This window comes from Diceros bicornis, chromosome 6 (genome assembly GCF_020826845.1).
Source record: "Diceros bicornis minor isolate mBicDic1 chromosome 6, mDicBic1.mat.cur, whole genome shotgun sequence".
NCBI lineage: Eukaryota > Metazoa > Chordata > Mammalia > Perissodactyla > Rhinocerotidae > Diceros > Diceros bicornis.
The window spans coordinates 71,074,824-71,102,268 of record NC_080745.1 but is presented as its reverse complement, the minus strand read 5'-3'; the positions used below and the strand labels follow the sequence as shown (position 1 = coordinate 71,102,268).

The 27,445-nt window shown below is 41.0% G+C and overlaps 1 protein-coding gene across 3 annotated transcripts in view; it reads left to right on the top strand.

The window, feature by feature from the left end:
* Positions 1-27,445, top strand: part of SORCS1 (sortilin related VPS10 domain containing receptor 1) — a 477,606-nt gene that overhangs the window by 435,824 nt on the left and 14,337 nt on the right. For all 3 annotated transcript variants that reach the window (XM_058543953.1, XM_058543955.1, XM_058543954.1), the window contains exons 21-24: positions 900-1,023; positions 6,331-6,443; positions 11,022-11,153; positions 20,563-20,662. In XM_058543953.1, the coding sequence (XP_058399936.1) occupies positions 900-1,023; positions 6,331-6,443; positions 11,022-11,153; positions 20,563-20,662 (469 nt within the window). The remainder of the gene's footprint in view (positions 1-899; positions 1,024-6,330; positions 6,444-11,021; positions 11,154-20,562; positions 20,663-27,445) is intronic.

Below are 27,445 nucleotides of genomic sequence, written 5' to 3'. Positions count from 1 at the left end.
ACTTTCTTCTGTGGCTCCTATGTTTTTACCTTTTAGCAGAAAACCCAATTCACAACAGATTATATTGAGTAGACTTTTTATGCTGGGCTGTAGTCTTCCCTCTGCCTCCTCTGCCTCCTCTTACAGGGAGTTAAATGAATTTTGATTTTGAAATTAATTAAGAAAAAGTAGAAAAGAAATGTTTGTGGGGAGTGAGTCGAGGGAGGTCAGTAGGCTAATAATCCTTTCCTCCAGGACCTGGCCTGGCCTCCTGTTGTATTATAGCCACCACTCCAAATCTTTTTTTTTTTTTTGAGTTCTCAAACCACTATCCAATTAGTACTTGTTTTCATAGCTGCTACTTCCAGGAAACTGCTGATAGGGCTTCTCGGAGGAAGCCAAGCCACACAAGGCCACTCCTATCTAACTTGCGTAGTTTTGGTGTCCATGGTTGCTGTGTTCCATTGTAATTTTATATAAATATATACACCCTGGAGATAAACAACTGGCAGCTTATAGATTTTCAATGACTACTGCTTAAGTCTAGATTAATATGAGCTCCCTGATTTGGTCTGATTGGAGTGTTTCCTTGGATTAAGGGATCTGCTTGATATGAGTAGATTATCAATAAAGACAGACATATATCCCACCAGCAATCTCCCAGCCCTGAATCTGGATGATACCAGAAGAGAGGTGTCAAATTCATGAGGAATGAGCAGAATCCTTGGAACAATGCCTCTAATAGCTCCTTTCTGGCCTGGACTAGAGATGATGGGAGGTGTAGAGGGAGTCAGGCGCACTGCGGTACACCGGAAAGAGCCTCTGCTGATTTAAGTAGCTTGTTGGCGGCTCAGAGCTAGAGGCTGTCTCATCTGTAATTGAACAGCTTTCCCCTCACTCTGTGCCCTCATTTATTTTAGCCGCTGATCACCTTGGAGGGAAGCATATCATTCAAGTTTACTTCTGAAGGAATGAACACCATCACAGTGCAGGTCTCAGCTGGGAATGCCATCCTACAAGACACGAAGACCATCGCAGTGTATGGTGAGTGCTCCGTCTTCACTGATCCATCACTGCCCTCGTGCTCAGATGAGGTTGTTTGATACCATGGTGCTGGAGGCCATTGCAGCTTCTGACCTCTACCCAGAGAACAGAGCATAGTAGTGAGAAAGAGCTGAGTCAAGTCTGGTCTCCTTTGGGGAAGATGTGGTTCATCAGCAAAATAGTGGTCCCAAGACCCCAAGAGGGTTTATTGTTTTGTTTTCTTAAAGTGGCTCTGGTACACATAGAGTGACTATGTGCTCACATACCTTAGGTAGGGTAGAGGGAGTTTCATTATGTGTAAGGCTAATTCATTCCATTTGGTATTTTGGTGGTGTTCGAATAAATAAAACCCATTTTGAAAGAAAACGGTTAATATTGAGGCTTTTTTTAAAGTTCAACTTTAACAGTTCTGATTATTAAGAGGAATCTGCAAATACTAAATACTCTGAAAACCTCTTCCATAAATATGTATCATTAAGAAAAAACTCTGCTAGATTAAAAGTGACGGAAGGGTCATAACCAGCAGATGCCATATATCCTCATTGACTGGGTATTGGTGTGAGCAAACAGCTGTACAGAACAATCTGGTATCAATTAGGGAAGGTGAATATAGTCAGAGTATTACATGGAATGGAAATTTACTGAAATGGAAAGGTAGTATCATTGATTGGAAATGGGAAATTAAAAAAACGGTTTATACAAATTGATCTCCCTTTGGTAATTTTTTTCTGCATGGAAAGATAGTCAGATGGATATAAACCAAGTGTTATTAGTGGATGGTAAAAATGTGAACTTTTTGGGCCGGCCCCGTGGCTCAGCGTTTGGGTGCGTGTGCTCCGCTGCTGGCGGCCCGGGTTCGGATCCCCGCTTCTCTGGCCATGCTGAGGCCGCATCCCACGTACAGCAACTAGAAGGATGTGCAACTATGACATACAACTATCTACTGGGACTTTGGGCGGAAAAAAATAAATAAATAAAATCTTTAAAAAAAAATGTGAACTTTTATTGTTAAAATGAAAGTGGTATGGATGCATCATGGAAAATGTAAAAAACAAGAATTTAAAAGTAGATAGATACGAAAGTAAATGCTGTGCAGAGAGAGACCAAGAGGGAGGGATGAAAGGAGGGAAAGTGAGAGAAATGGAGGAAGGGAGGGTGAGACAGAGGTTGAGAGAGAGAGGGAGACTAGCTAGTGGTCCAAATAATATCAATTGCCCCATTTCCAGAATTAATTGCTTCTGATGCAGGTTCCGTTTTTTATTTCTCATCTTGCCGACTTGACCTTCAAATTCAGAAAGTAATTTGTAAGCAACTTTGAACGTGTCTGAGGACACTATTCCTCGCATGGCTGGGTGATAGATTTCATAATGTTTCCTCCCTCCCCCCTCCTGAAGACGCTTGATAAGCCCAAATAGTAAGTGAAAGTAAACCAGGGCTGCGGTTTTCCTAACAAGGTCCCATCAGTGAGGCGACCTCTCAGCCAGGTGGCCAAAGTGGAGGAGGGATTTTGCTTCTCTTACCTTCTCCATTTCCTTTCTTTGCTCTGGGGATGCATTTAATCCTCATAACAACCCTAGGATAGGGTAGGTGATATCATTACTCTCATTTTTTCAGAGAGGTAAATAACTGGCTCCAGCTAGTAAGTAGTGGAGCTGGGCTTCCAACCCAGCCCATCTAGACCCAGGGCCCATGCTCTGAAATTACTCTTCATAACTGGCTCTCATGTCTTTTCCAGCTGATGCTCTCTTTCCTCTCTTTCCCTCCTGGATATCATAGGTGTCATTCATGGGCACTGTCCCATTAGTCCAACAGATGTCCTCTTGGTTAAGCACATCAGCGACCTCGTTAGAACCACAGAGAGAACTTTAAACCTAGAAAGTCTTTGGGCTTATCTGGTCCAACCCATCATTTTACAGACAGGAAATTGTGGCCCAGAAATGGGAAATTACTGGCTTAAAGTCATTCTGCAGTTCAGTGAGAGATCCAATAACAATAATGGTGATGCAGTGGTAGTAATTAACGTTGATGAAGCCCTTACTAGTATCTGTTCTATGCACTTGATATAGATGATCTGTTTAATTGAATTCTCTGAACAGACTTATGAGAAATATGCTATAAATTACCCCTGTTTTAGAAATGAGAAAGTATAATATAAGTATAATAAACAGATCTTGAGAATTCTAAATCCAGAGGGAATGTTCTAACCACCTTCCACCGCCTTGCTATGCTTAATTCTTCCTCTTCCTAAAATCTCTGTAAAGGCATCATCCAAGAGTGAGTCACTCTCCATCAAATGGGTTATCTTCATTAAAAATGATTTCTCCATTAAAAGCTTGAGGAGGGGAAGTCATCTCCCCCCCACCCCCAGCTAAGTTCCTGATCAATCAAGCATCCTTAATTGGTCTTCAGTCAGATGGTTTACCCAGAGGTTCAAATATATGACTAGAAAATTCTAATGACAGATGTGACCCATTAAAGGCAAATTGCTTCACAGGAGGTTAAACAGGCAAGATTGAACTCAACTGAAACAACAGGCAGGAATATTTTTGAACTCTGGGATAAGCTAGTGGAAAAGTACTGGAGGACTTTTAGAGTGAGGGATTGTCAATGTGATTAGGCCATCTGTGTTTGCTAATTGGTGCTCATGGAAGTCAGGTTCCTACTTTTCTAGAGACAGGGGTCCTATCTTTCTTGATCATTCTGTTTCAAAGAGATGGCTCCCAGGTCCTTGAGAAAGGCATTCCTGGGTTGTAGAAGATTTACATCCCAAAGGTGCAGAGAAAAAATTTACAATGCAAGTTTTCTAAAGTAAACACTCCAAAAAAAAGGAAGATCAGGGCCTGCAGTCAGGAAGAAACCTGTATAAAGTTTAGTCAAGCTGAGGGGAACATGAAGACCATCGCTGGTAGACAGAATGAGGCATCATATTTGGAAAGTTGACAGAGGAAAGATCTACCTAAAGCCACACGATAGACTGGAGGAAAGAAAATTTAGTTTCCATTGTTTTCTTTAATTTGCCTCAGGGCACAGGTTTGCTTTTAAATACAAAAAGGAAAATGCAAATGTGTAGAATTCATCTCTCTCAGCAGCTGTAAAGTATATATACATTATTGGTGTTTATCCTTTTCAGTCCTCTCACATCCCTCCCCATCTGTTGAATAAACTTAAATATAACATGTCTCCGTCCTGCCATTTAGCATGCTAAGTAATTACAGAGGGAGCTGCATCATTTTTCTCATTTGTGTCCTTTTATTAAGATAAATATCTTCTCTCATTGATGATGTCTCTGTGGTTTGGTTAAGAGGTTCAGGGAAAGTGAAAATGACATAAACATATCTTCAAAGTGAAAAGTTAGGACTCAGTGGGTGATTCCTTGGCACTGCGATTTACCAAGCTAGTAATTAATATGCATTTCATTATTCTCCATCAGAACGGAAGTGGCGATATTCACATAGTGACCAGTGACTCATAAAATAGTCAAGCTTTGAAACATACGTCTTTAGAATAGGCTAACTGCCATAAATACACACCTTATAATGCAAGAGTCCTCAAAGCCTGTGTCAGATAAGTCTTTAGCATTGTTAGGAAATGCACAGGTGGGCTTTCATGTTTCCTGCATGTGTAATCGGCGTTGCTGATGTGGCTAAACCCCTGCTGAAACACAAGGACATGCTTGAAACAAGAAAGAAATGTTTGTTGAATAAGTAAACGCATAAATTATAGAGAGCCTCCACTGTAATTTATTTATTCATTTATTTATTCAACAAAAATGTATTAATTAAATGACATAGATAGTAATTGAAAACCTGTTGTGAGCTGGGCACTGTCCCAAAGGGCCAAGAACACAATGCTCCTGTCCTTATTGAGCTTATATTCCAATATGGGAGACAGACAGTAAAAACAAAATAATTTGAATAGCAAGAAGTATAAAGAAGACAAATAGGGTCATACAATGAAGGGTGTCTGAGTTGGTGAAAAGGAGGCTACCTGAGGTTGCTGGTGGGAAGGGCTTCTCCTGGGGACACTGAATGATGAGAAGGAGCCAAACATGCCATAATCTAGGGAAGTGGAAGCGTGCTAAGGTGGGAAGGAGCATGGCAGACTGAGGAACGTGGGGAAGGACAGTGCAGGAACCTGGCAGGATGTGAGGCAGGAGAGAAAGTCAGTACTGGGTTGTATGGGACTATGGAGGCCATGGCAAGAATCTGAATTTTATTCAAAATGCAATGTGGAGCCACTTGCAGATTTTCGGGGAGCGATGTGATCTGAGTAAACCGTGAGCCAAATGCTGTGCTGAGTTAAGGCCCCTAGGGCTGTGTTCTGAAAGCCGTCACCGTGAGAGCACCAAGGCTCGCCTTCTGTGGGCTGATCCCAGCCAGTGAGTAAATGCACCAGGGATACTAAGGCGTACCTGTTCCTGGGACACAGGGGTCTCCTCTGGCTGGCTCTGGCTCCAAGGCTCCCGACATTCTTGCTGAACCTTCCTCAGACAGCTGAACAGTCATCCATCCCTCCTCCCTCTCTTCTGCTAAGTGTCATATATGCATCATGGCTAATAGTGCTCCAAGCTCCTCTGTCTTCTTCCCCATATTCTCTCTTAGACAATTCTACTCATAACATCCTTGCTTTTATAATTTCATCTACTTCCTGGAGGACCGGGACTAACTCATGGGCTGCAGAGACAACTAACAAAATCCTTGAATTAAGGAGCTTAAAATTCCATTAAATGAAACTTCCATGCAAACAAAAAATAGCAATAGAATGACTACAATAATAATTATAGTTATGTAATCATGTAATAATAATTATTATACAATCATATAATGATAATGAAAGTATGTGCAAAACACAGTCGTGCCATGAAAAAGAAAATTAAGGCATGGTAGGGGAGAGTATTCAGTTAATAAATGCCTTAACTAGAGCTTGCATATTGTGTGCATGGACTGTGGGAAGGATGGGGCATTCTAGGCAAGGGACAGTGTGTGCAAAGGCCCAGGGTCATAAAACTGAGATGCATTCAGAGCCCTCCAGGTCATTTAGTGTGCAGGAGTGCAGAGTCTAGAACTGGGAACCATGGACAAAGGCTGCAGAGCTAGACACGGGCCAGAGCCTTGTGCTTTGGTCTGGAAAATGAGGAGCTGGGAGATAATAGGGTTGGGATATTGAATTTGCCTTCTAGTAGGGTCTCTCTGGTTAGCATGGAGAAAAAGGACTCTCCATTTGGGCTTTTCATAAAATATAAAGTATCATAGGCTTCTTGAGAGAACTATTTGACTTATAGCCATCACCCTACTGTTGTGTCCCCAGAGGAATTCCGCTCTCTTCGCCTGTCCTTTTCTCCAAACCTGGACGACTACAACCCGGACATCCCTGAGTGGAGGAGGGACATCAGCCGAGTCATCAAAAAGTCCCTGGTGGAAGTGAGTGCAGACAGTGCCTTCTCTGGCTCGGGCACATTTCCTTTCTGTCCTTGAAGAGCTTCATGGTGAGGGGACCCTTGTGCAAACAAATGACAGGAAAGAGCTGGAGCCCATGGGAGGTCTGGCTAATCTGTCTGATATCTGCATGGCTGAGCCCCACGCACGCAGACACATCATAGGTGCTATGGGAGGAATGAAACTGAAAAAACATGTGGTCCTTACCCCTTGTGAAACTCTTATTCTGCTTAGAGAAGAAGAACATGGAAATTTGTGACAGTCATATAGAAAAGTGCATGGTTAGACATTAGTAAGTGTGAAATCAGCTACTGTGCATTAATACAGAAAGACACAGCGTGAATACAATTAGTAAGATCAGCGCTGGGTTCCAGCTCCACAAATGGCGAGCATAACAACACAGTGAGCATTCAGCACTTGATGGTTAGCCATCTTTCTATGTCCCAGTTCTTTTAAAGGTGTTTTTCTCCTACAACAGCCCCATAAGGAAAGTATTGTTGTCCACGTTTTGCAGATTAAGCAACTGAGGTTTAGAGAGGTTAAGTAACTTGCCTGATGTCTTGCAGCTAGTAAGTGATAAAGCTACAAAATTGAAGTGAAGAAGGATCTCAGCTCAATGCCTGGGTTTTTACTTAATGAGACACAGCCCCCCACATTACTGGGAGAATAACAGTGGTGTGGTTTATCCTTTTCCAAGCTAACATCACTGACAATTTGTTAAGACACCTTCTTTTAGGGATGTTTCCCTCTGCATAGTCCACTTTCATGAGTGATCAGAAGAATGGGATCTCTGCTCATGGAGCTGCTTGGATGTATTGCACAAACTCAGAAAATCAGAGATGACAGACTTTTCCCTGGGGTATATTCATAGCCCAAAAGGAAAGTCAATTTAGGGTTTTTTATTCTTTTCTGCAACCAACACATGGTGCCTCATGACACAAAGAGATGATGGGATGATTCAGATAACCCCTGCTCAGAAAATGGATTTCACACCCAGCCTTTTGGCAAAGAGCTGGCCTTCCCCATATTCACACCATTATTTTTGTTGGTACTTATTTAGCACTTACAACATTCCAGAAACTCTTCTTAGTGCTTTGCATTTTTTTTAACACATTTAATCACAAAAAAACTAGCTTATGATGTAGATAGTATGATTATTCCCATTTTACAGGTGAGGAAACTGTACTTAGAGACAGGTAACTTGCCCAAGGTCATACATTTAAAGTTCAGGCTCTAGAGTCAGACCACGAAGGTTTGAATCTTGATTTTGTGGTTTGCTAATCACTCCACTCTACTGCCATCCTTTGCCTTGTTACATGGAGAAACATGAATAAATGGAATAGTGGGGGGTAGAAGGGGTATCTTCATGTGCCTCTGGGTAAATGCCATCTCACCTTTGTCTTCATGACTCTCAGCATCCATGACACTATTGGAGGATAAACATTATGACCACCAGGGAGCGTGGCTACTAGCCTACAGGCCCAACTGGAATAGGCTGTTCTACCCTTGGAGCTGTTTGGTGTTTGTTCCTGATGTGACAACTGGTTTCTCTCCTCTGCTGTCCAAGAGAGATGACTGACACCCTTCAAAGAACCACAGCCCACCTCCTTCAGTCTGCAGCGTTCTAGGGATCCATGTCCCTGTAGATCTCCCAGGCAGCTGTCCAACGCCCCCAGGTGATTTATCAACCAGGCATTAGCTCAGCAGGGACCAATTTTCCAGGCTGATTTTTCTTCACATTTATTATCTAGGGATCAGAGGCCCTGGGTCTCCACCTTTCCACCAGCTGTCCAGTAGGCTAGAAATTACTGCTCATTAGTCTTTCTAGGCTGCTGCATAGCATAATCAACTAAATGCAGAATAAATAGGTTGGCTCAACATCCCTCAAGACAGGGTGTGATGGGGTGGAGGGAGTTCTGAAGACTCCTTGGTTACCCAATCCTAAGAGGCAGCTGACCCAGCCCCTAGTTCCTAGTGTCCCACCCTGTCTTTGAGATCAGTGATTATACTTGGCCACTTCCTTAAGCCCTGAAGTACCACATAGCCAACTGTAACCTAATAAGCTCTACAAGCGGTACAAGTTGGGGTCAACTTATTTGTAGTTTTCTTCCTATTCATTACATGACAGAATTTGAAATAAAATTGGTTGCCTTCTCCTCATCAAATAGGTTTTTTCTATTGACATTTCACAATGGAATCTTTAATTGAATGTCATTTAATAAACATTTTTGTATATGATGAGGATGGTTTAGACATAATTTTGAGTTTAAAATCTAGTAGGACCATAAAACAGTATGAATTAGCTGTGATAGGAGCTGCTGTGTGATAAGTGTTGGGACGATGGAGGCAGTAGAGCACTGGTTAAGAACATAGGCTTCATGGTCAGACTGAGGTTCCAAACTAAGCATCACCACTCACTACCTGGATGGCCTTGAGACACTGTTTAACCTTCTTCATCTACCATCTATCCTGTAGCAGAAATAGAGATGCACCACCCAGATCCCCATTCAGGGAGAGACTGTTGTCTTAGCTGCTGGGAGTGGTGGGGGCAGAGGCTTCAGCTGCTTTGCCCCATATCATGTTCCTTTCCAGGGTGGCTCACGTCCAATGATTGACTGAGACAGTTATATAACGGCCTGGCCATCTCAGCTCAACCTCAGACAAATCTGAAGGGCCATTCTCACTCCCTACAAAGTCTCCTGAGGCTGTCGTTGGCCTTCATCACAGCTCAACTTCTCCATCTGCCCATTCTTGCTTCCTTCCCTTAACTCCCATAGATGTTGATCCCAAGAATACCCCTTAAAAAACATTCTGCACACTAAACTCAGAGTCAGCTTACTGAGGACCCCAACCTGTGATATGTCTTCACCTGCAAAAAGAGGCATAATAATGCTTGCTTCAAAAAGTCGTTGTGGGGAGTTGTGCTACATAATATTAACAAGTTGCTTAGCACAATGCCAGACCCATGGTAAGGACCTAATAAATGGAATTTTTTGCTACTTCAATAAAGGTATAAATGTGGAGTTCAGAAACAATCACCTAATTGGGAAGTCATGAAAAACATACTGAAATAAGTGGACTTTAAGAAGATTCATGAAGGATAAGTAGGGTTCTAGCAGCAAATGTAGAGAAAAGACATTCTGGGGGAGATGGCATGCACAAAACCAATTGCAGGAAAAGGCCAGAATATTGAAAAATTGTACATGATTCCATTTGGCTGGAGCATAAGATGACTGTGTGAGTTGTGGGTAATTTGTTTGGAGAGGAAAGGCGGGACCATATTGCAGAAGAGTTTGAATATACATTTAATCCAGTTAGCAATGGGAATCATTGTAAGAATTTGGACAGGGAACGGGATCTGAGTTGGACTGTAGGAAGATAAATCTGGAAGCAGTAGCCTGTCTCCTAGAGACGGGGAGGCTATTGTAAAACTTGAGAGGAGAGAGCATAAAGCCTGAATTGAGATACTAACAGTGAGTACTTAAACAGGAAGGAACCAATGGGATCCTTAATGTGGAGGTCAATTTGTCAGGATCTCATAGACTGATTGGGTACAACATAGGAAGGAGGGTGCAGTGTCAGAGGAAAATGTAAGGCTTCAACTAGGGTATCTGGGAAAGCACTGCTTCAAGTCATCCAAATGAAGAATGAAGATTTGGGGAGTGAAACTGAGTTCTTTTTTTGACACGTTTGTTGGAAGGCCTAGTGAAACAACCAAAATGACGTTCTGACTGGCTGCTGGAGAGAAAAACTGGGATTGTAGCTATTGATTCCAGAACCATCTAGAGAGTGGGCTCAGGGGAAACCCTGGCATATAAACTCAAAAGAGAGCAGATGAATTAAGACAAAGAGGAAGTCTTTGAGTGATATCTATAATTTTAACAAAAGATTCAGCATGGCAAAGTGAAGGGCTCAGAGTGCTTCATGAAACAGGGGCTGGTCAACAGGTTCTGATGCTGTGAAGTCAACAGGTGCCTGAGGGTTGTGATATGGAGGAGTTCTATTAGGCTGGGAGATTAGGATGTGACTGGTCAATTTGGAGAGTAATTCTAGTACTACAATGAAGGAGGCTAGGTTAGAAAGGATTAAGGCATGAGGGGCAGATGATAAAGTAAATGAGGGTCTCTCACTGGCATGGTCCATTTACTAGAGATGCCCTTTAGGAAGAAGAGCAAACATTTGAATCCCCAGGTACCACTACGAATGCTCATGTGTAACACGTTTAATTCTCAAAAGCACCCTTTTTCAAGGCAAGAACTGCTGTTATTCTCATTTTTTATTTGAGAGAATGCAGGCAGAGGAGATAAGCAAAGTGTTTATGATCTCGCTGGGGTGGAGCTGGGATCAAACCTCAACAGTCTGACTCCGGAGCCTGCATTTGTAGCCCGGTGCTGTCTCTTACATCCCTTCCTGCTGGTGCACCCAAGACCCTGCTTTCATGGCCCCCAACGCCAGCCCTGTGTCTTCTTACCACTCCCCACCCCCCACTCCCCACTGAATACTCGATCCCTTCTCATCACATTTCCTGCAGGACTTACATGCGCCTCTGTGTCTCTCCCTCAGGCCACAGGGGTTCCAGGCCAGCACATCTTGGTGGCAGTGCTCCCTGGCTTGCCCACCGCTGCCGAGCTCTTTGTCTTGCCCTATCAGGATCCAACAGGAGAAAACAAAAGGTCAGCCGAGGACCTGGAGCAGGTGAGTCCCCCAGGCGACATTTTAGCGTCTCCCAGAAGTCTGAGCCACACCCTTGCTGGTATCTGACCACCACAACAGCAGCTCTGAGCAGTCTCTTCTTGAGAAGGAGGGCACCGGCAGTTTGTGGAGTCTTTGACTTTCTGGTCCTCCATGGAGAAACATAATCTAGCGATCCTAACTACAGCTTCACCAAAAAACACGTGCAGGAGTGTTTATTGTAGACAGTGGCTAAATTATTCAGAGTATATTGACACTATGGAATATTCTACAGTGTTTACAATGAATTAGATAAATCTATGTGTACTGACATGACAAAAAGGGAAAAAAAGCAAGTAAACAATACATAGAAGTTGAACCCATTTATATCTTACTTCACATACTTTCATCACAAGAGTGTTATGAGAATCAAATGACATGATATCTTTTTAAAAAGGTACAACTTTTATACAAATCATGAGTCCTCTTTATCACCACCATGCTAAGATGACCTGATGTGTATTTATAATGAATGAGTAATATTAGCTCCGAGCACCTCTACATCTCCACCAACTCTGGAGTATTAGAGTGTGTGTGTGTGTGTGTGTGTGTGTGTGTGTGTGTGTGTGTGTTTCTTCTGTCCCCTTAGATCTTTATTTTCCTCCCTCTCCTCCTCTTAATTTCCTCCTCCTCTTAATCTCCTATAGTGGAGATTATTATCATTATTATATTATTGTTGTTTATCTTATTCTTCATCTATTTAGTTAAAACGATCAGTCTTGGTCTGGTTACCCTTTTAGAAACTACATGATTTCGGTTTCTCAATTCTTTCTGGCAGATGGATTAAAAATAGGATTTCTCTCAGACACTAAAGAAATATTGGTTTTGTCCCCTCCAGTACTTGGAGCTTTTCAATTTACTTAGAATAAACCCATAATCTACTCCCGTGATCTCTCGTCTTTCAAGATGACTTGAGAAGCTCTTATAACAGCCTTATTAACAACAACCCCAAATTACAGCCTGGCCCACCTCCTAGCATACACCCTCCTTTCAAATGCCACTTTCTCACTTGGCGGAAGACTCACCTCTATAATTGTCTCCATGTGCAAGTAATGAAGAACAGAGCTGTCATGGAAAGCCCTGTTGAACCCCATTTCCTAGTGAACTGCAATTGAAGGTCGGGCAGCAGGTAACCCGTCAGATTTGCATCTGACTTTGCTCAGCCCTGGCACTCAGCTTCCCATTAGATTATACAAATTATTATCTGCACCTGCAATTTAGCAGGAGAAAGGATGGGTTATTTCTCATCACAGCACAGCTGATGAGAACTGAGAGGGGAAGTAGATCACTATCCAAGGTCTTTAGGTATGAACGTTTACAGTTGTTTCTCCTCTGGAAATCTTATTGATTGTCCATGAAATCCAGATTATAATCTTTTCAAGTATAGAAAGGTCTGGATTTTCCTAGTGAGTTTCCCAGGCACCACATCATCTGTGCATCTGTATTTCTCATACTTTCCATTTTTCTCTAAAAGTATAATATTTTCTATATGTTTCCTTGAGGCGAAGTGTGGAAAGAAGAGGGGTATGTTCTGTGAAACTTCTTTTGCTTGTGTAGGAATGTATCTTGCTTTGACTGTCCATTGTCTCTGGAGTTCTTGTTTCTCTTTATTCCCCATCTTGTCTGAGTGCCTCCTCCAAAGACATTCTCGGAGACTTGAGTGCTTCTCTCCAAGGCAGCCTGGCATAAGATATTGATGGACCATTTAATTAGAGATCTGAGGGCAGCTGGCTTGTTTGAAGGCTATGTGACTTGGCATTTGGTACATATATAGGGAGTCCAGCCATTTTATTAGAAAGAGCACAGATTTGGAGAAATATAAACCAGGTTTCTAGTTTCAGCACTGATATTCATTATGTCTGTTTTATAGATGAGGAAAATTAGGACCAGAAAAGTTAAATAATTCAGCCGAAGTCACACAATCTATAATACCCATCTCACAGGTGTTTGAGAGTCATTAAAGAAGTGATATAGCAAAGTACTTGGCCTATAGTAGATGCTCAATAAATGGTAAATAGATGATGGTTACATTTATGGCCATTTTATGATAGGAGGAGAATATATGGGAAATGCAAAAGAAAACTTAGGCCTATTAAAGACTATTTGGTATAGTCAAGGGCATGTATTAGAAGAAAGACGATAGTGGGAGTAAGGAAAAAAGATTAATAATTGAAATTACACACGGGAACAAGGACAATAAGAAATAGACAGAACATATATGAATGACTATACTGGAGTAAGGATGACCCACCTAAGTTATCATGCAGATTTATAGCATTAAAGGAAAAGAAAAGTCTGTTGAAGGAAGTTGCCAGTGTATCATCAGCCTTATCCAAGTCTCAAACTAAACTAAATACAGTGACCAAACAAATGCCATACCAAGCACATAGGAAATCAGTGTCTTAGTTATGGAGTATATCATTACCCTGATTAAAAAGTGTAGTAATGAAATCGACATGTAAAACTGACCCGTGTGTCAAGAACCTGTGAAACAGGGGCTGCCCATCGAGAACCTCTAGTTTTCATCCTGAGAGAGGTCCTTTGATGCTTCTCTCTGAATCAGTCACTTTAAAATGAAGAATTCAGGTCCCAACTAAGATTGACTGAGATGACACAACTCTTCAGGGAGAATGAGATTCTAGTTCTGTTTCTGCAGCTAACTCGCAAGCCTGGCTGTCCCCCCACACCACCATAGTCCTCCCACTCCGCCATGCTGCAGATGTGGTTTTAGATACCACTTTACTTCTGTGGGCCCAGAAATAACAAGGCTGTTGCACCAGGAAATGAATGAAAGATGTTTTGCTTTGTTTTGAGTTTTGCGTGTTTTCTTTTTTCCCCTCTGGTGCGATTAACAGATATCCAATTAAAACAAATTTAATGGGAAAGAGTGAAGTTATGAGCTTATTTAGTTGGGAAGTCCAAGGATACAGTTTTCAGGCATAGATGAATTCAGAGCCACTCAAAAGTGTCAACAAATTACTCCTCCGTCTTCGTCTCTCCCTCCTTCTGCATCTCTTTTCTTTGCTACTATGTGAGAAGTCTGCCTGATAATGAAGCCAAAATTTAGGAAAGCAAGAATGGCCACAGGAAGCCCCAGCTTCTATTTAGTTAGTCTGTCAACCCCATCCAAAAGACAGTGCCCTCCCCCCCGGCTTGCACCACAAGAGCCCCAGGTGGACAGTTCTCACTGGCCTGACTGGGGTGAAGTGGGCATCTCTTAACCAGCCCCTGTAGTCAGAGGGATAGAGTGCTGTCAGTGACAACTCAGATGTTCTGTACCCTACCTGCATCAGAGGTTTAGGGAGCGCCTCCTAAATCAAATGGACCAAGAATAAAGAAGGACATAATTCCTCAAAGAAAAATGTGGGGGAGAGAAAAGGAACGCCAGGTGAAAGCAACTGACTTCCTTTGTAATAAATTACACAGAAATTTAAAAGGAATGCAAAGCAAAACCAAACAACAGAAGGGAACACCCTCCTTTGAAGGCTGTACTCTGAATCCCAGATGGAACTTGGGAAGGGCTAACTTTATCCCCTCTCTTAATGCTCTGGCCCCATTCTTGCAAAGATACAGTACAGAACCTCCAGCAGAGGAAGAAATGGGACTCTGGCCAGATGGACCCTGAAGACTGCAAGGGCAAAGCCCCAGCAAAGGGCTCTTGGCTCTCCTCCCTTGGCTTCCTCTAATAGCATTCCCAGGGGAGCAGGGATGCTGGCTTAGCTCGAGCTATCTTGTCTGTGAAATAAATCGAAGATTCCTCACAGTGAGAAGTACTTGACCTTGTTATCAAGATAACGTGGGCTGGGTTAATCAAGTGACCTCTGTCTGGAGGGCTCCACCAGTCTTTACTTCAGATCTCTGGTGAGTGAGAAAAGGCTCTCTTGCCCTTAGCTGGCCTCATCAGGGATAGCACATCCTCCTACCCTGCGGCCAGCTGCTCAGGTATGGAGCACACTGCAGCCCCTCCACCCCTGTACTCCCTTGCTCCTCTCTGAGTCCTCGGAGGTGAGGAGATTTGTATCTGGCTCTCCTGAAGGGAGAAAAGACCGTCATGCTCTGTTGAGATTGTTTGTGATGCTGTGCTGGGGAGATAGGGAGCCTACATGTTGTCTTGCAGAATCCTTAAAGGGCATGAAAACATTTAAAAGAAACAAAAAGACTACGGAAAAAATGTCAACCACCAAAAATGAATTTCCTCCTGGGCAGTTTATGTTACCATATACGTTTGACAGATGCAGAGTCTGAAATCCAGGGAAAGGAAAGGTGTCTTTGAAGATGGAACAGTCCATTGTCAGCATTTTTAGAAATTAAAGATTTATTATGAAATATAATTAATAATCTCAGACTATTTTCTATATACTCACATAGTCTGCCCTGGTCATAGTTTTTAACATGGGAGTTGAATTATAGAAATCCTCCGGAGTTCACAAGGAAGGTTGTTAAAGCAGGAAACAATAACTGAAAGTAGTGTAGGTAAGAATTGGACCAAACGGAATATGGCAAAAGGAGAAAGAGAAAAGCTTAGAGCTTTTTGGTAATGGGGCATACAAGGGGAGGAGGTGTGTATGGCCAATTTATTTCTGCATTATGCCATCCAGGAAACTTCTTAGGCACTTTAATCAAGCTGATTCTTTGGTCCAAAGAAAGAAGAGAATTGGGTGAGCTAGTATTAACTAGAATTAGTGGCTGGCTCTGTTGCTTGCTTCATGATTTAATCCAGAAATTATGTTTTATGAATTGGGGAAGATTTTCCTCTGTGGCATCCAAAAGGAATATTATTCAACTACTATTTGAAAGGACCTTAATAATGTAAAAGAATCAAGATTGATCGACTGGGTCAGATCCAATGTCATCCCAGGCAAGTCTCTCTCTAAACATGGCACCAGAATGCTATTGATGTTCATTAGAGTTTGCATTCCTCCTACCACCTTCAGAGCCAAGCATTAGTTTTTTGGCCCAGTGTAGCTTTGTCATTGATAAATCTGCCATTTTGAATCTATGGTTTCACCTTGTCCCTCTTCTTTGGGTTGTGTGTTTCATAAATTTGCCAATTGCTTCGGTATCCTTAAACTTCTCTTTTTTCATGTTTCACTGTTTGTTACTTCCATTCTAATAATCTGAGAGTGTGTTTTCCCCTATTGTTTTCATTAAAAATTGTTTAGATGTTGAATGTGTTCTTTGCATGGTAACTATCACTGCTGTTGACTAAATATTTCCAGCTCACTGCCTTCTGGGTTCATGGTAGGGTTGTACCCCTGAGTCTCTTCTGTAGGCAGAGCCATGTGACTAATTCTGGCCAATGAGTTGGGAGCAGAAGTGATATGTGTCACTTCCAAGCTGAAGTATTCAAATGCCAGTTGCAGATCCTCGAGAGCTCCTTTTCTTTCCTATGATATTGTGAATGGAAACGTTTGAGGGGGCTGCTCCACCAGCTTGTGACCCTGTGTGACCATAATGAGCACAGCACCACTGCCTCCCTGCAGTGCATATGAAGTGCAAGCAAGAAATGTACCTTCATTGTTTCCAGTCTCTGAGATTTTAACATTGTTCCTCAGCCTAACCTAGCTTATTCTCATTGCTGCACTGAAATTTTATGTTTTGTGAAGAAGAGGAGAATTGGTATTTTCCCTGTAGCAGGTCCCTCCCACTGTGTCCTTTTTTTTTTTTTGTGAGGAAGATCAGCCCTGAGCTAACATCCGTGCTAATCCTCCTGTTTTTTTTGCTGAGGAAGACCGGCTCTGAGCTAACATCTATTGCCAATCATCCCCTTTTTTTTCCCCAAAGCCCCAGTAGATAGTTGTATATCATAGTTGCACATCCTTCTAGTTGCTGTATGTGGGACGCGGCCTCAGCATGGCCGGAGAAGCAGTGCGAAGGTGCGCACCTGGGATCCGAACCTGGGCTGCCAGTAGCGGAGCACGCGCACTTAACCGCTAAGCCACGGGGCTGGCCCCCACTACATCCTTTTAATGGTAGCTTTCCAAGTATTTTTATTGAGTCCTCACTGTCTTTTTAAGTGGTACTTTAGGTCAAGTGTGGGTTGCACTTGAGTCACGGGCATATTTCACCAAATAGACAGATACCAAGTATAATATGTTGTTTCTTTGGTCCTGATTATTTACCTGAAGGAGAATAGAAAATGGACTGTGTAGGCAAGTAGCAGAAGAAGGATGACAGTAAAAAGGATAAATGAAATTTGTGAAGACAACACACTTTCGCTGGACAGAAAAACAGAAATAAATTCAGCTTCCTTTAGCAGGTCCAATATCTCAGCAATCATACATTGTTTCGCTTGAGTCTTTATCATGCAAGTTTTTGTGCTTCTCATTTAGGCTGTCACCACGCTTTTCTATAGATTGCAGTTTATTCTACTCCTTTCACAGCCAAAGGCTCTCCCAAACATTACAAATTGTATTAACTGGTAAACAGAATGTGGCAATCCTGAGGATAGGGTTAGGAATTGTCTATTCCTGTAGCTCATATTGGTCAGCTAACATGGGACTGGTGTTATAAGTTGTGTGCTTCATAGGTGAAGGAGAGATGGAAGCATAATTAATGAAATGCTATATTTTTTTAATCTCTTAAACCTGCTCAGCCAGACCTCTTTCCAAATATCTTTTGCTCTCTTTCTTTGTCAGCTGGTTCAAGAAAAATGTTTTTAATGGAAATGCCCTAGGATTAGGAGTCAAATAAAACTGAAGTCTAGTCTCAACTCTTCAAATATTAACTGGGTAAACTTAGGTATGTCCTTTAACCTCTGTGTTCCTTTCTGTGGAAATACCAGCACTGACACCTAAAACAATCTGCATTAGAAAAAAATGTGCAACTTTACCAATATGAAGTGTTCAATGCATATATGATATATGTATAATATATAGTATACTAAAATATATATCATCATGATTTGATGAAACAGGATAAACACTTCTACAAGTTGCATGAAAAACATTTAAAATATTATCAAATCCATCAACAGTTTCATACTCATTTGAGTACAGAAGTACATGGTTTTAATTGAGATTATTCTTGTATGGAATATAAATTTCATTTAGTTTGGTTTCTGAGCATAATTTCTTTCCCGCAAAGTATGTGTTCTTTATTGCATGTCGTTTGATGCAAGTTAAATACATGAAACATATTTTCTGCTACTAAATCATTTTTTCATAGCCTGCTTAATTTTGTAAATGATACAGATAAGGCCAATGAAGCAATGTCATAAACCAAAACAAGCCTGGGAAGTTAATTATTTTCACAAGGGACTTACCTGAAGATTATAAATTAGAAGTAGATTGTTCTGATGAACTCTATTTTCTGGTTTAGTTGTTTATATATCTCACTTGAGGAAAAAACATTCTCAGGTATAAGAAATAAATATCACTTCAATTGGTTGAAAGAGAAGTCTTTCTCTTGCAAATACATAGTTTCCTTTTGTCCATGTGATGGACTCTGAAAAACAGGGCAATTCCTTAATTACTTCTAAGTCTTTTCTATTTGAGTTAAAATATCTTTTCTGCAAATGTAAGTGTGTATATGTGCACATATATAGGCATATGTATATAAACATTATATTTCATGAATACATAATTATACATATTTCACATATATTAGACATGTCTGTATGTGTGTATGTGTGTGAGTGTATGTGTATTTCATAGCCAAAACTATTCTGAATGACCTCCACTGAAACTCCACTGTCAGATTCCTGTAAAGACTTTACCAACTGAATAAGAATAAGATAGGATAGAAACTTGTGCATTGCAGCACTCTAGAGAACGCAGAGGAAGAATGTTCTACATAGTCAGTGTTAGAAATCCACTCTTCCTATAAACCTGGAGCATTCTGGAAGAGTCTCAGTGCCCAGGAAAAAGAGTAGCCTAATATAGAGAATAAAGTTGTTTTCAACATAATTTTATCACAACCTTGTTTTTCTGCATGGCTTGTTGGCCAAATGAAAACATTTGAAAGTCTGAGCTTGCACTGGATCTCAGGTGCTCAAACACGGGTGCTGACAGTCATCCCACGTTCCTGTTGTTAAGCAAAGAAGGTCATCCGCAGGGCAGTTCAGTTCCATTACCAATCGGGGCGTCTGCAAGGGACTCTGCTTCAAAACAAAGCCATCAGGCTCTGCTTAATTGATAAAAGGATCAAAGATGTCATTTTGGCAACTCAGCGGACTAAGTGAAACTCAGCAAATATAAAAGGAAAAAAAAATTAAGAATTTAACTAGCAGAATGGTGGTCAAAAAGCATCTAATTAGACTTAAATAGCATATTAAGTTGATGATTAGAATATTAAAAATAAAGCAAGGGGGCCCAGCCTGGTGGCCAAGTGGTTCAAATTCCACGTGCTCTGCTTCGGCTTTGCAGGTTCAGATCCTGGGCACGGACCTACTCCGCTCACCAGCCACGCTGTGGCGGTGTCCCACATACAAAAAAAAACATAAAAGGAGAATGGCACAGATGTTAGCTCAGGGCTAATCTTCCTCAAGCAAAAAATAAAAAAATAAAAAATAAAGCAAAGAATCCAGACAAAAATAATAGGAATGTGGTTTTCCCTGATGGCTTGTTAAAAATTGCTCAAAAAGATAAGCAAAACAGCAAATTGAGCTGAGTTTTCTATTTTAAACAAATGAGCAGAGATTTACCTTTTTGTAAAACCTTATGTTATGCTGTTACTATGCAGACAAGATTTTTTGCCCCATATTAGGATTAAATATTTCATGGCCCAGAATTCCATGGGTCTGTCCAGTACACGTTTGTCAGCTTGAGGAGCAATTTAGCTAATGTTCATAATCATGAAACAAGGATCAGCCATAACCATTAAGTTATGGTTACACTTTGTTTTAACTGTATAGTATTTATTTTATCAGAACTATAGGTACCATTCAATATATATTCACAAAGTATCTATTCTGTGAAATTCACAGGACATGGTTTGGGGAAGGGGAAGGAGGCATAGAGAGAAATAAGGTGGAGTCTACTATCAAGAAGTAAAATAAATGTATATGAATCTCACCAGAATATGTAAATTGTATATATCTACTTCTTTAAAATCCTTGTGTATGACAAATGCTCTCAAAAAATGAGGGTGACTTTTCTAAAGATAATATAGGATAATTTTTTGAGTAGAAATTATTTGATTTACTAATTGTCCTATTTTGTAGCAATTGAGATATGAAGTCAGATCCTGCCTAAAAAATAATTATATCTGCATATTCTGGAATAAAAACTCAAAATCATATAAAACTCGTTTATGTAATTCACAGGTATAATATTGGGATGCCTAGGTAAATGCAGTAAGTGTGTCTAAGCAGGTTTGCTTGTAGTCAGTATAACAATTTTGGTGGCACTCACCGTGACATTTCTTCTTTCAGATATCAGAACTACTCATCCACAAGCTCAACCAAAACTCAGTGCACTTTGAGCTGAAGCCTGGGGTCCAAGTCCTTGTCCATGCAGCCCACTTAACAGCAGGTCAGTTTCCATGTCCCTGTGCTCTGGCGAGTGGCTCTGGCAAAGGGGGATCCCAATCTGTTGTTTCAGAGTAACAAGACTAGATGGTGCCACCGCTAATAGGAAATAGGGCATCAGTCTTTGGGGGTTCCCTTGCTTGGCTTTTTTACCTTAATGGGAACCCATAAGGCAACAGAATAAGCTGACTTTTCCTACTTAGTCCCTGGCGAAAACCATCAGTGAATCACCTAGATACATACTCCTCAAATGATAACATGCTTCATCTCAACAGAAATCTTGAAAATAACCCTACAAATAACTTTTTTCCAGGCTTTCTGCAAAACCTTGTTTTCAAATCATTCATGTTACAAAGAATTTTTTCTTTAAGTTTTGGGATAAAGTAGTACAGTAGAAATAGCTGGACCATAGCCAGGAATTGAACCCTGAGTTGGTCATGATCTTACAAATTAATTAAGGTCATTGAGCTTCTGTCTCTTCACCTATAAAAGGTTGAGGGGAAAATCCTCCTCCTAAGGCTATATAGAAGTTTCAATGATATTTCAATGGATTCAGGTAATCCAAAGTATATAGAAATAAATATTATTGTGTTATATTAATAATAAATTAAATTAACAATATTTATTGAGTACTTATTTTTGCAGAGTACCATGCTGGTACTACATGGAGTACAAAGGCCAGTAGGAAGTGGTCTTTGTCCTCAAAACACGTATAATCTGGTGTGGTGTGGCAAAGTTTGGTGGTAGCAGTGGTGGTGGTGCCCTGGGGTAGGGGAAGTGGGCAGTGGTGGGGTATCTCAATGAACACAATGCATAAATGCTTGTATAGCGAGGCAATAGAGTATTTTTAAGCACTTAGATTTTGCAATTTTGCAGCCAGATCATTGATTTCAATCTCGGCTCCATCACTTGCCCACTATATAGACCTGGAGAAAAGACTTAACTTCTCTGTACCATAGGCATGGCAATAGCACTTATATCAATGGGAGGATTAAGTTAATTTAGGTAATGCCCTTAGAATAGGGCCCAGTGCATAGTAAGGTATTATTTTTCTTTTTATTCTTTTTTATTATTAACAATCAAAGTTGTATAGGAAATTTCAAGCAGAGATAAATTGTGCTCAGTCAAAATGATACAGGAAAACTTCATGAAGGAGATAGTCTTTGGAAAGGACCTTGAAAGATGGATAGGATTGAACTCAAAAAATCATCTCAAGCACCAAAGCATCAAAGAAGGAGCATGAAAGCCTCAAGGGCTTTGGGGATGCTGATTAAGTGGGGACAAAAAGGAGTAGTTTCCAACTCCAGTCTCTGGAGTTTCCTGGAGATTCTGGAGGTGTGCCTAGGTTTAGAGGAAGGCCAAGCAGGTTGGCCACTGGCCTCTTTTCTTCTTGAATTCTATTTTTTTTTTCTTTATTAGGGTTTCATAAAATATTTTGTTTAAAATAAAATAAAAATCCACTGCCTTGGAAAAACAGATATTTGAAGCTCACTGCTCTTGGGCATGGGATGTGGACGTGCAATATGGACATGTGCCAGGCCGAGCAGCTTGTGCTTCCTTTGATGGGCTCTGAGAAGCCATCTGGACGTTTGAACAGAGGTGTGACCAATTGAGAGTGTCACTTGAGGAAGGTGACTCTTAAGAACAGGGAGGATTGGGTAAAGCTGATTTGCTGTTCTGCGTCTTGTCATCCTAATTCATCTACTTAACAGACATTTATTGAGTGCCTGGCTACTCTGAGCCAAGCAATGTTCTCAGAATGGGATTGAGGCTCTGCCTTCATGAAGCTTCCATCACTGGGGAAAGCCAGGCAGGAAGCAAATTAACAAATGCCACTTTCTGAATTGTATTGCTGATGAGAATGCCACGAAGAAAATAAGGAAGTGTGAGAGAATGAGTAAGAAAAGAGCATAGAGTAAGCAGCACCTGTGAAAGCAAGCCCTAAGCCTAAGGCCTGAAAGATGACTGCCAACTTATCTCAGAGCATTTGATGATCTGGATTGGCTGCTTCCTACTCAGAAAACTGACCTTCTTTCGTCTTTGGTGAATTATAGTGACACATGGCAGTTACACATGGCTGGAGGTACTGGAAAACAAAGTCCGGAAACATTAGTTGTAGTTATCCTGATAGCCAAGCCACTGACAAATTTTGTCAAATGAATAGGAAGTAACTACTTGAAATTGGTTTAAATAGGTTCACTGACTTATTTAATCTAATCAGACAGTCCAGCCCACTTCCGTGGCTGACTGAACCAACCATCCTCTCCTATGGAGCTAGAGCTACTTGTTCCCTTTGAGTTTAGAGGTTAAAAACAACTGAGCCTGATATTCCGTACTGAACTCTGAGTTTGAAGGGATGTGGCCAACTAGTGCATCCCTTGTGATGCAAAATTTGCTTTACAGCATACTCAGCTTCTAAATGAACACTATCTTCAGGCAGCATATTTTGCTGTAGAGTAGCTTGATTTATTAGAAAACACTCCCTTACTGTTTACCATGGGCCTCTGTTAGAAAGGGGAGCATCCTAGGCCAAGCTAAGCAGAGAACTAACCCCACTTCTCCACTTCTCCATTTCTGGAGGCCACTTGTATTTCTTACCTTTTTACCTTCCCATACCTCTCTTCTGTCAGTTATTTTTTGTGCCTCGTTTTTACTTAACAGATTGTCATATCACATTCCAAAGATGGTTCAGATTATTTTGCTAAATTTGAAAGCTTATTTCAGATGTTACTTAAGGAAGCTTTCCTGTAATGACAACTGGTAGAGCTGGGATCAAGCTGAAAAATAAGGATCAAAAAAGTGGGTAATTAGCTTAAACTGGTTTGACCAATGGCTTGGCCAGGGCAACTGATACAGCAAAGGCATCCATGGATCCATAGTTCCATGTGGAAAAGAAAATCCATTCCCGGTAACCATGAAGGGTTTAGCCCACTGGTGTAAACTCCAGATGGCAAGGAATAATGCAAAGTTGGGAAGATCTGGAAAATTTCTCCAATTAATGTTCATAGTTGGAGAATAACCATAACTGGGAATTTGGGGAGCAAGACTCAGATCCCTGGGAAGAAGGGCTGGCAAAAGGGAACTACTGGAGCTCAGATAAGCACACTGAGATTTGAAGGAGAGCCCCCTGCAATATAGACATTTATGATGCAAGGTTACCAAAGAATGAGAGAACAACAACAAGAAAAAAATACAGTTTGAGGCAAAAGCTCAATCTTAAACTGGGCCACTTTTGAGAAAGGGAGAAAAATCTTTGACATCCAACCATTATGGCTGTTCAGAGTTCTTCCCCATTAGATTTGATAGTAGGGCCATTTGGTGGTGTAATTCCAAACCCAATCAACGGGCATTATCGAGCTTCCTATTATGACTGCTCAGCGATTGGAATAGATATAGACTTATGTGAGGATAAGCAGGTGCAGTTTGAAGAGTAAAGGAAGAGAACGTCAAGGGCTGACATGATAACTGAGTCTTGGAATCTTTTGCTATATTGAGTTCAGCCATATTTGTCATAATAGGGTTAGAACCGGCGGTATCCACAGGTGCAAAAATCACTCTCAGCAATATTTCATATACAAAAGACAAGATTTGCGTTAAGGCTAGCACTCTTCAGTGATTAAGATGAGGAAGTAAAATGTATGAGGGATCAGTTTCTCATTAGAGATTTTTCCTGAATTAACTGTAGTTATCTGAATTTTTTTTTTTTTTAACTCTCTGAACAGGTTGATATATCTACCAAGACAGTAGAGGGAGTTCTGCTTTCACATATAGAAAACTTAGCACATTGAATGGGGGATCAGTGGATTGAGACACTTGCCACAATTGCTTTTATTAAGTTGAAATTAACACATTTCTATTTGGATGGGTAGGAAGAGAAGGAGGAAGAAAACTGGGGAAAAGTAGCAACAGTGAGGAAGAGTATTTGATGCAGAACTTCCACCTCACCTCCCTTTCCCTTCCTCTCATCCCCCCTGCAGGCAGGAGAAAATAAAAATTAAAAGAAAAAAGGACCACTGTTTGCAACATTTCATGTCTCATAAGCAGGATTGCTAATACCTTCCCAGGGACCATTACAGCACACTACTGCGTTCCATTAATTGCTGAGCAGATGTTCAGCAGCCTTCTTTTAAAAATGTTTGAGCCAGAGTATGTTGCTAATGAGAGAGGCAATGCATAATTTCGTTTGTATCCAAGGAAAAAGGACTGTCTCCTTTCAGGAATTTACTCGCCTTACTTTGTTTTTCAAATTCAGTTCCCTATTGCTTTTATGGGAACACAAGGTAAGCATTTCCAGATACCTGGATGTCATTAGAGACTGGATTTAGTTTGTTTCTCCCCCCACCACCGCCCAGGTTCTATTTGGGAATTCATTAACTGGCATCTAAGCTGAGCTAAACTTTGAATGCAGTCTTTGTTTTGTTCTCAGTCGTTCCTATGCTTCTTGGTTTCTGTGCAATCCTCTTGAGGACCTAACCACTTTTGACAGCTATGTTTCTGAAATTCTCTTTGCAGAAAGGAGAGATTTGAAAGTGTATGAGAATAGAGAGAGAATGAGAAGCTGTTACCAAGAAGGCTGAGGGAGGGCCATGGCCTGAGTGGCTCTCTTTGACTTTTAGGACCTGATGACAGCTGGCATCTATGTTTAGCAGACAAAGGCTATGATGTTGCAAAACAACCCAGAGAGTTGGAAAAGGGAGTAGAAATCAGTCTAGCTGAGATTGGACTGGAAACACTGGTGTTTTGACTGAGGTGTACTTTGCTCATGGTATTCCTGATTAGAACATTTTTCCCCTCTTCTCCACCTCTGTACATCTCCTAAGTCTCTTTGTATTTCAAGGCTCAGCTCAATGCCAGCATTTGCATGGCGTCTTTCTAGAGACCTTTACCTGGATACACCTATTCCTTGTCTGAACTCACTTGGAGTTGAGTCTTGAGGAGAGAGTTCAACATATCTTTATATTGTCTCCACCATTGTACCTAGCAGAGAACTTGCACATGTCAGGTGTTCAATAAATATTGCTTTTATAAATAATTACATGTATAATCAATTTATAACCTGTAGAGACATACTCAAAATCCCATTCCCTCAGTTAACTTTGGGATTCAGTTTATTCAATTGTGAACCTGTCCCCACAAGACGCCACTTCTTACCAAATAACTGGTGAGTGGAACCTTGCATTCATTTATCCAATAAGCATCCAGGGAAAACCCAACTCTGTGTTTTTATGTCAGGTATCCCTTTAAGATGTGTTATAATAGTTTATATACACATTGTGGAGAATGGATAGGTTGAAGAAAAACTAAAGTTTTGTGTCCCTAAATAAGAGATCCTAGAGAAAATGGGAGAAGGACTGGCAAGAATGATATTTCTGAAAGACACTGAAGCAAGTACCACTTATTGGCCCTTATTTTACTGCTCTGGTCACTGGCAGGAGTGTTTCCAATATAGAGAGCAGCCTCACTTCATGGCAGAGCTCAAGGTCACACACCTTAGACTGCACTATCTTTACCTTATCAAACAAACCAGACCTTCTTCACAGCTCTTGTGACCTCTCCTTTGTGCTCCCTCTCTCCCATGCTTTACCCTGGCCTTCGATTATTTAATTATTTATTTATTCATTCATTTGTTTGTTTATTCATTTATTTATTTATCTTATCTTTAATTTATTTATATTCTTTTTGTGTGTGTGTGTGAGGAAGACTAGCCCTGAGCTAACATACGATGCCAACCCTCCTCTTTTTGATGAGGGAGACTGGCTATGGGCTAACATCCGTGCCCATCTTCCTCTACTTCATATGGGACGCCGCCACAGCATGGCCTGACAAGTGGTGCGTTGGTGCGCGCCCGGGGTCTGAACCTGCAATCCCCTAGCCGCTGAAGTGAAGCCAGCGCACCCAACCGCTGCGCAACCAGGCCGGCCCCTTATTTATATTCATCTATATTTTAAGAGCTGTGATGTCATCCTAGGGAGAGTTTTTCTAGCAAGACTCACAGGAAGGCTCTGAATCTGATATAGAGCATTTGATCTCTATAGGTCCTTATGGAAGAACAAACCTGAGCCATTAAGAAAATATCCCTAAAATGCCAGTAGTTTTCTCATTGCTGCCTAGTAGCTTGGAATTTACTCAAGGGCAAGGTCCGTGTCAGGTTTATCATCTTATTCCTCACGTGACTCTATGCCTCGCTTTGCCATTATTCCTTTAAAACTATGGTCCATCTGGGGATATGAGATGAATTAGGACCCTCACTCACTCCACACTGGTTAGGCCTGAGGCACAATTACTAGTTGCATGAAGCTTTACTAATTCTGAATGAAGGGAATGAAAAACATTTCAAACAGAAAGTCCAATAAAGATGAAGCTTAATGTTGAATAGGAGTTCACTAAAAGGAGAGAAAATAAGCATGCCAGGTTGAGGGGCTATATTGAGCAGAGGCACAGCAAGGTGACATTATATGGTTTATGTGTAAAGTGATGCATAGTTGACATGTTTAGGGCATCTAGGTGCATACTCTCAAGTATTCCTATTTGGTATATTTACTGAAGGTAAAATTATGAGCAGAGGAAAGAGAGAGGGATAAAATTCAGGGAAAGCGAATATGCCAGTATATTATAAACTTTGTTTTTCATCTTCCTGCACACTACTGAGAAAGCTTTCATTAATGCAGGTTTAAGATTAATAAACATGGAAAAGAGAAGAAGTAGCAGATGAAAGGATTTTTTAAATAATAAATTTGGACAGCATTCAATAATCCTTTCTCTTTTTTCTTTTTGTGAGGAGATCAGC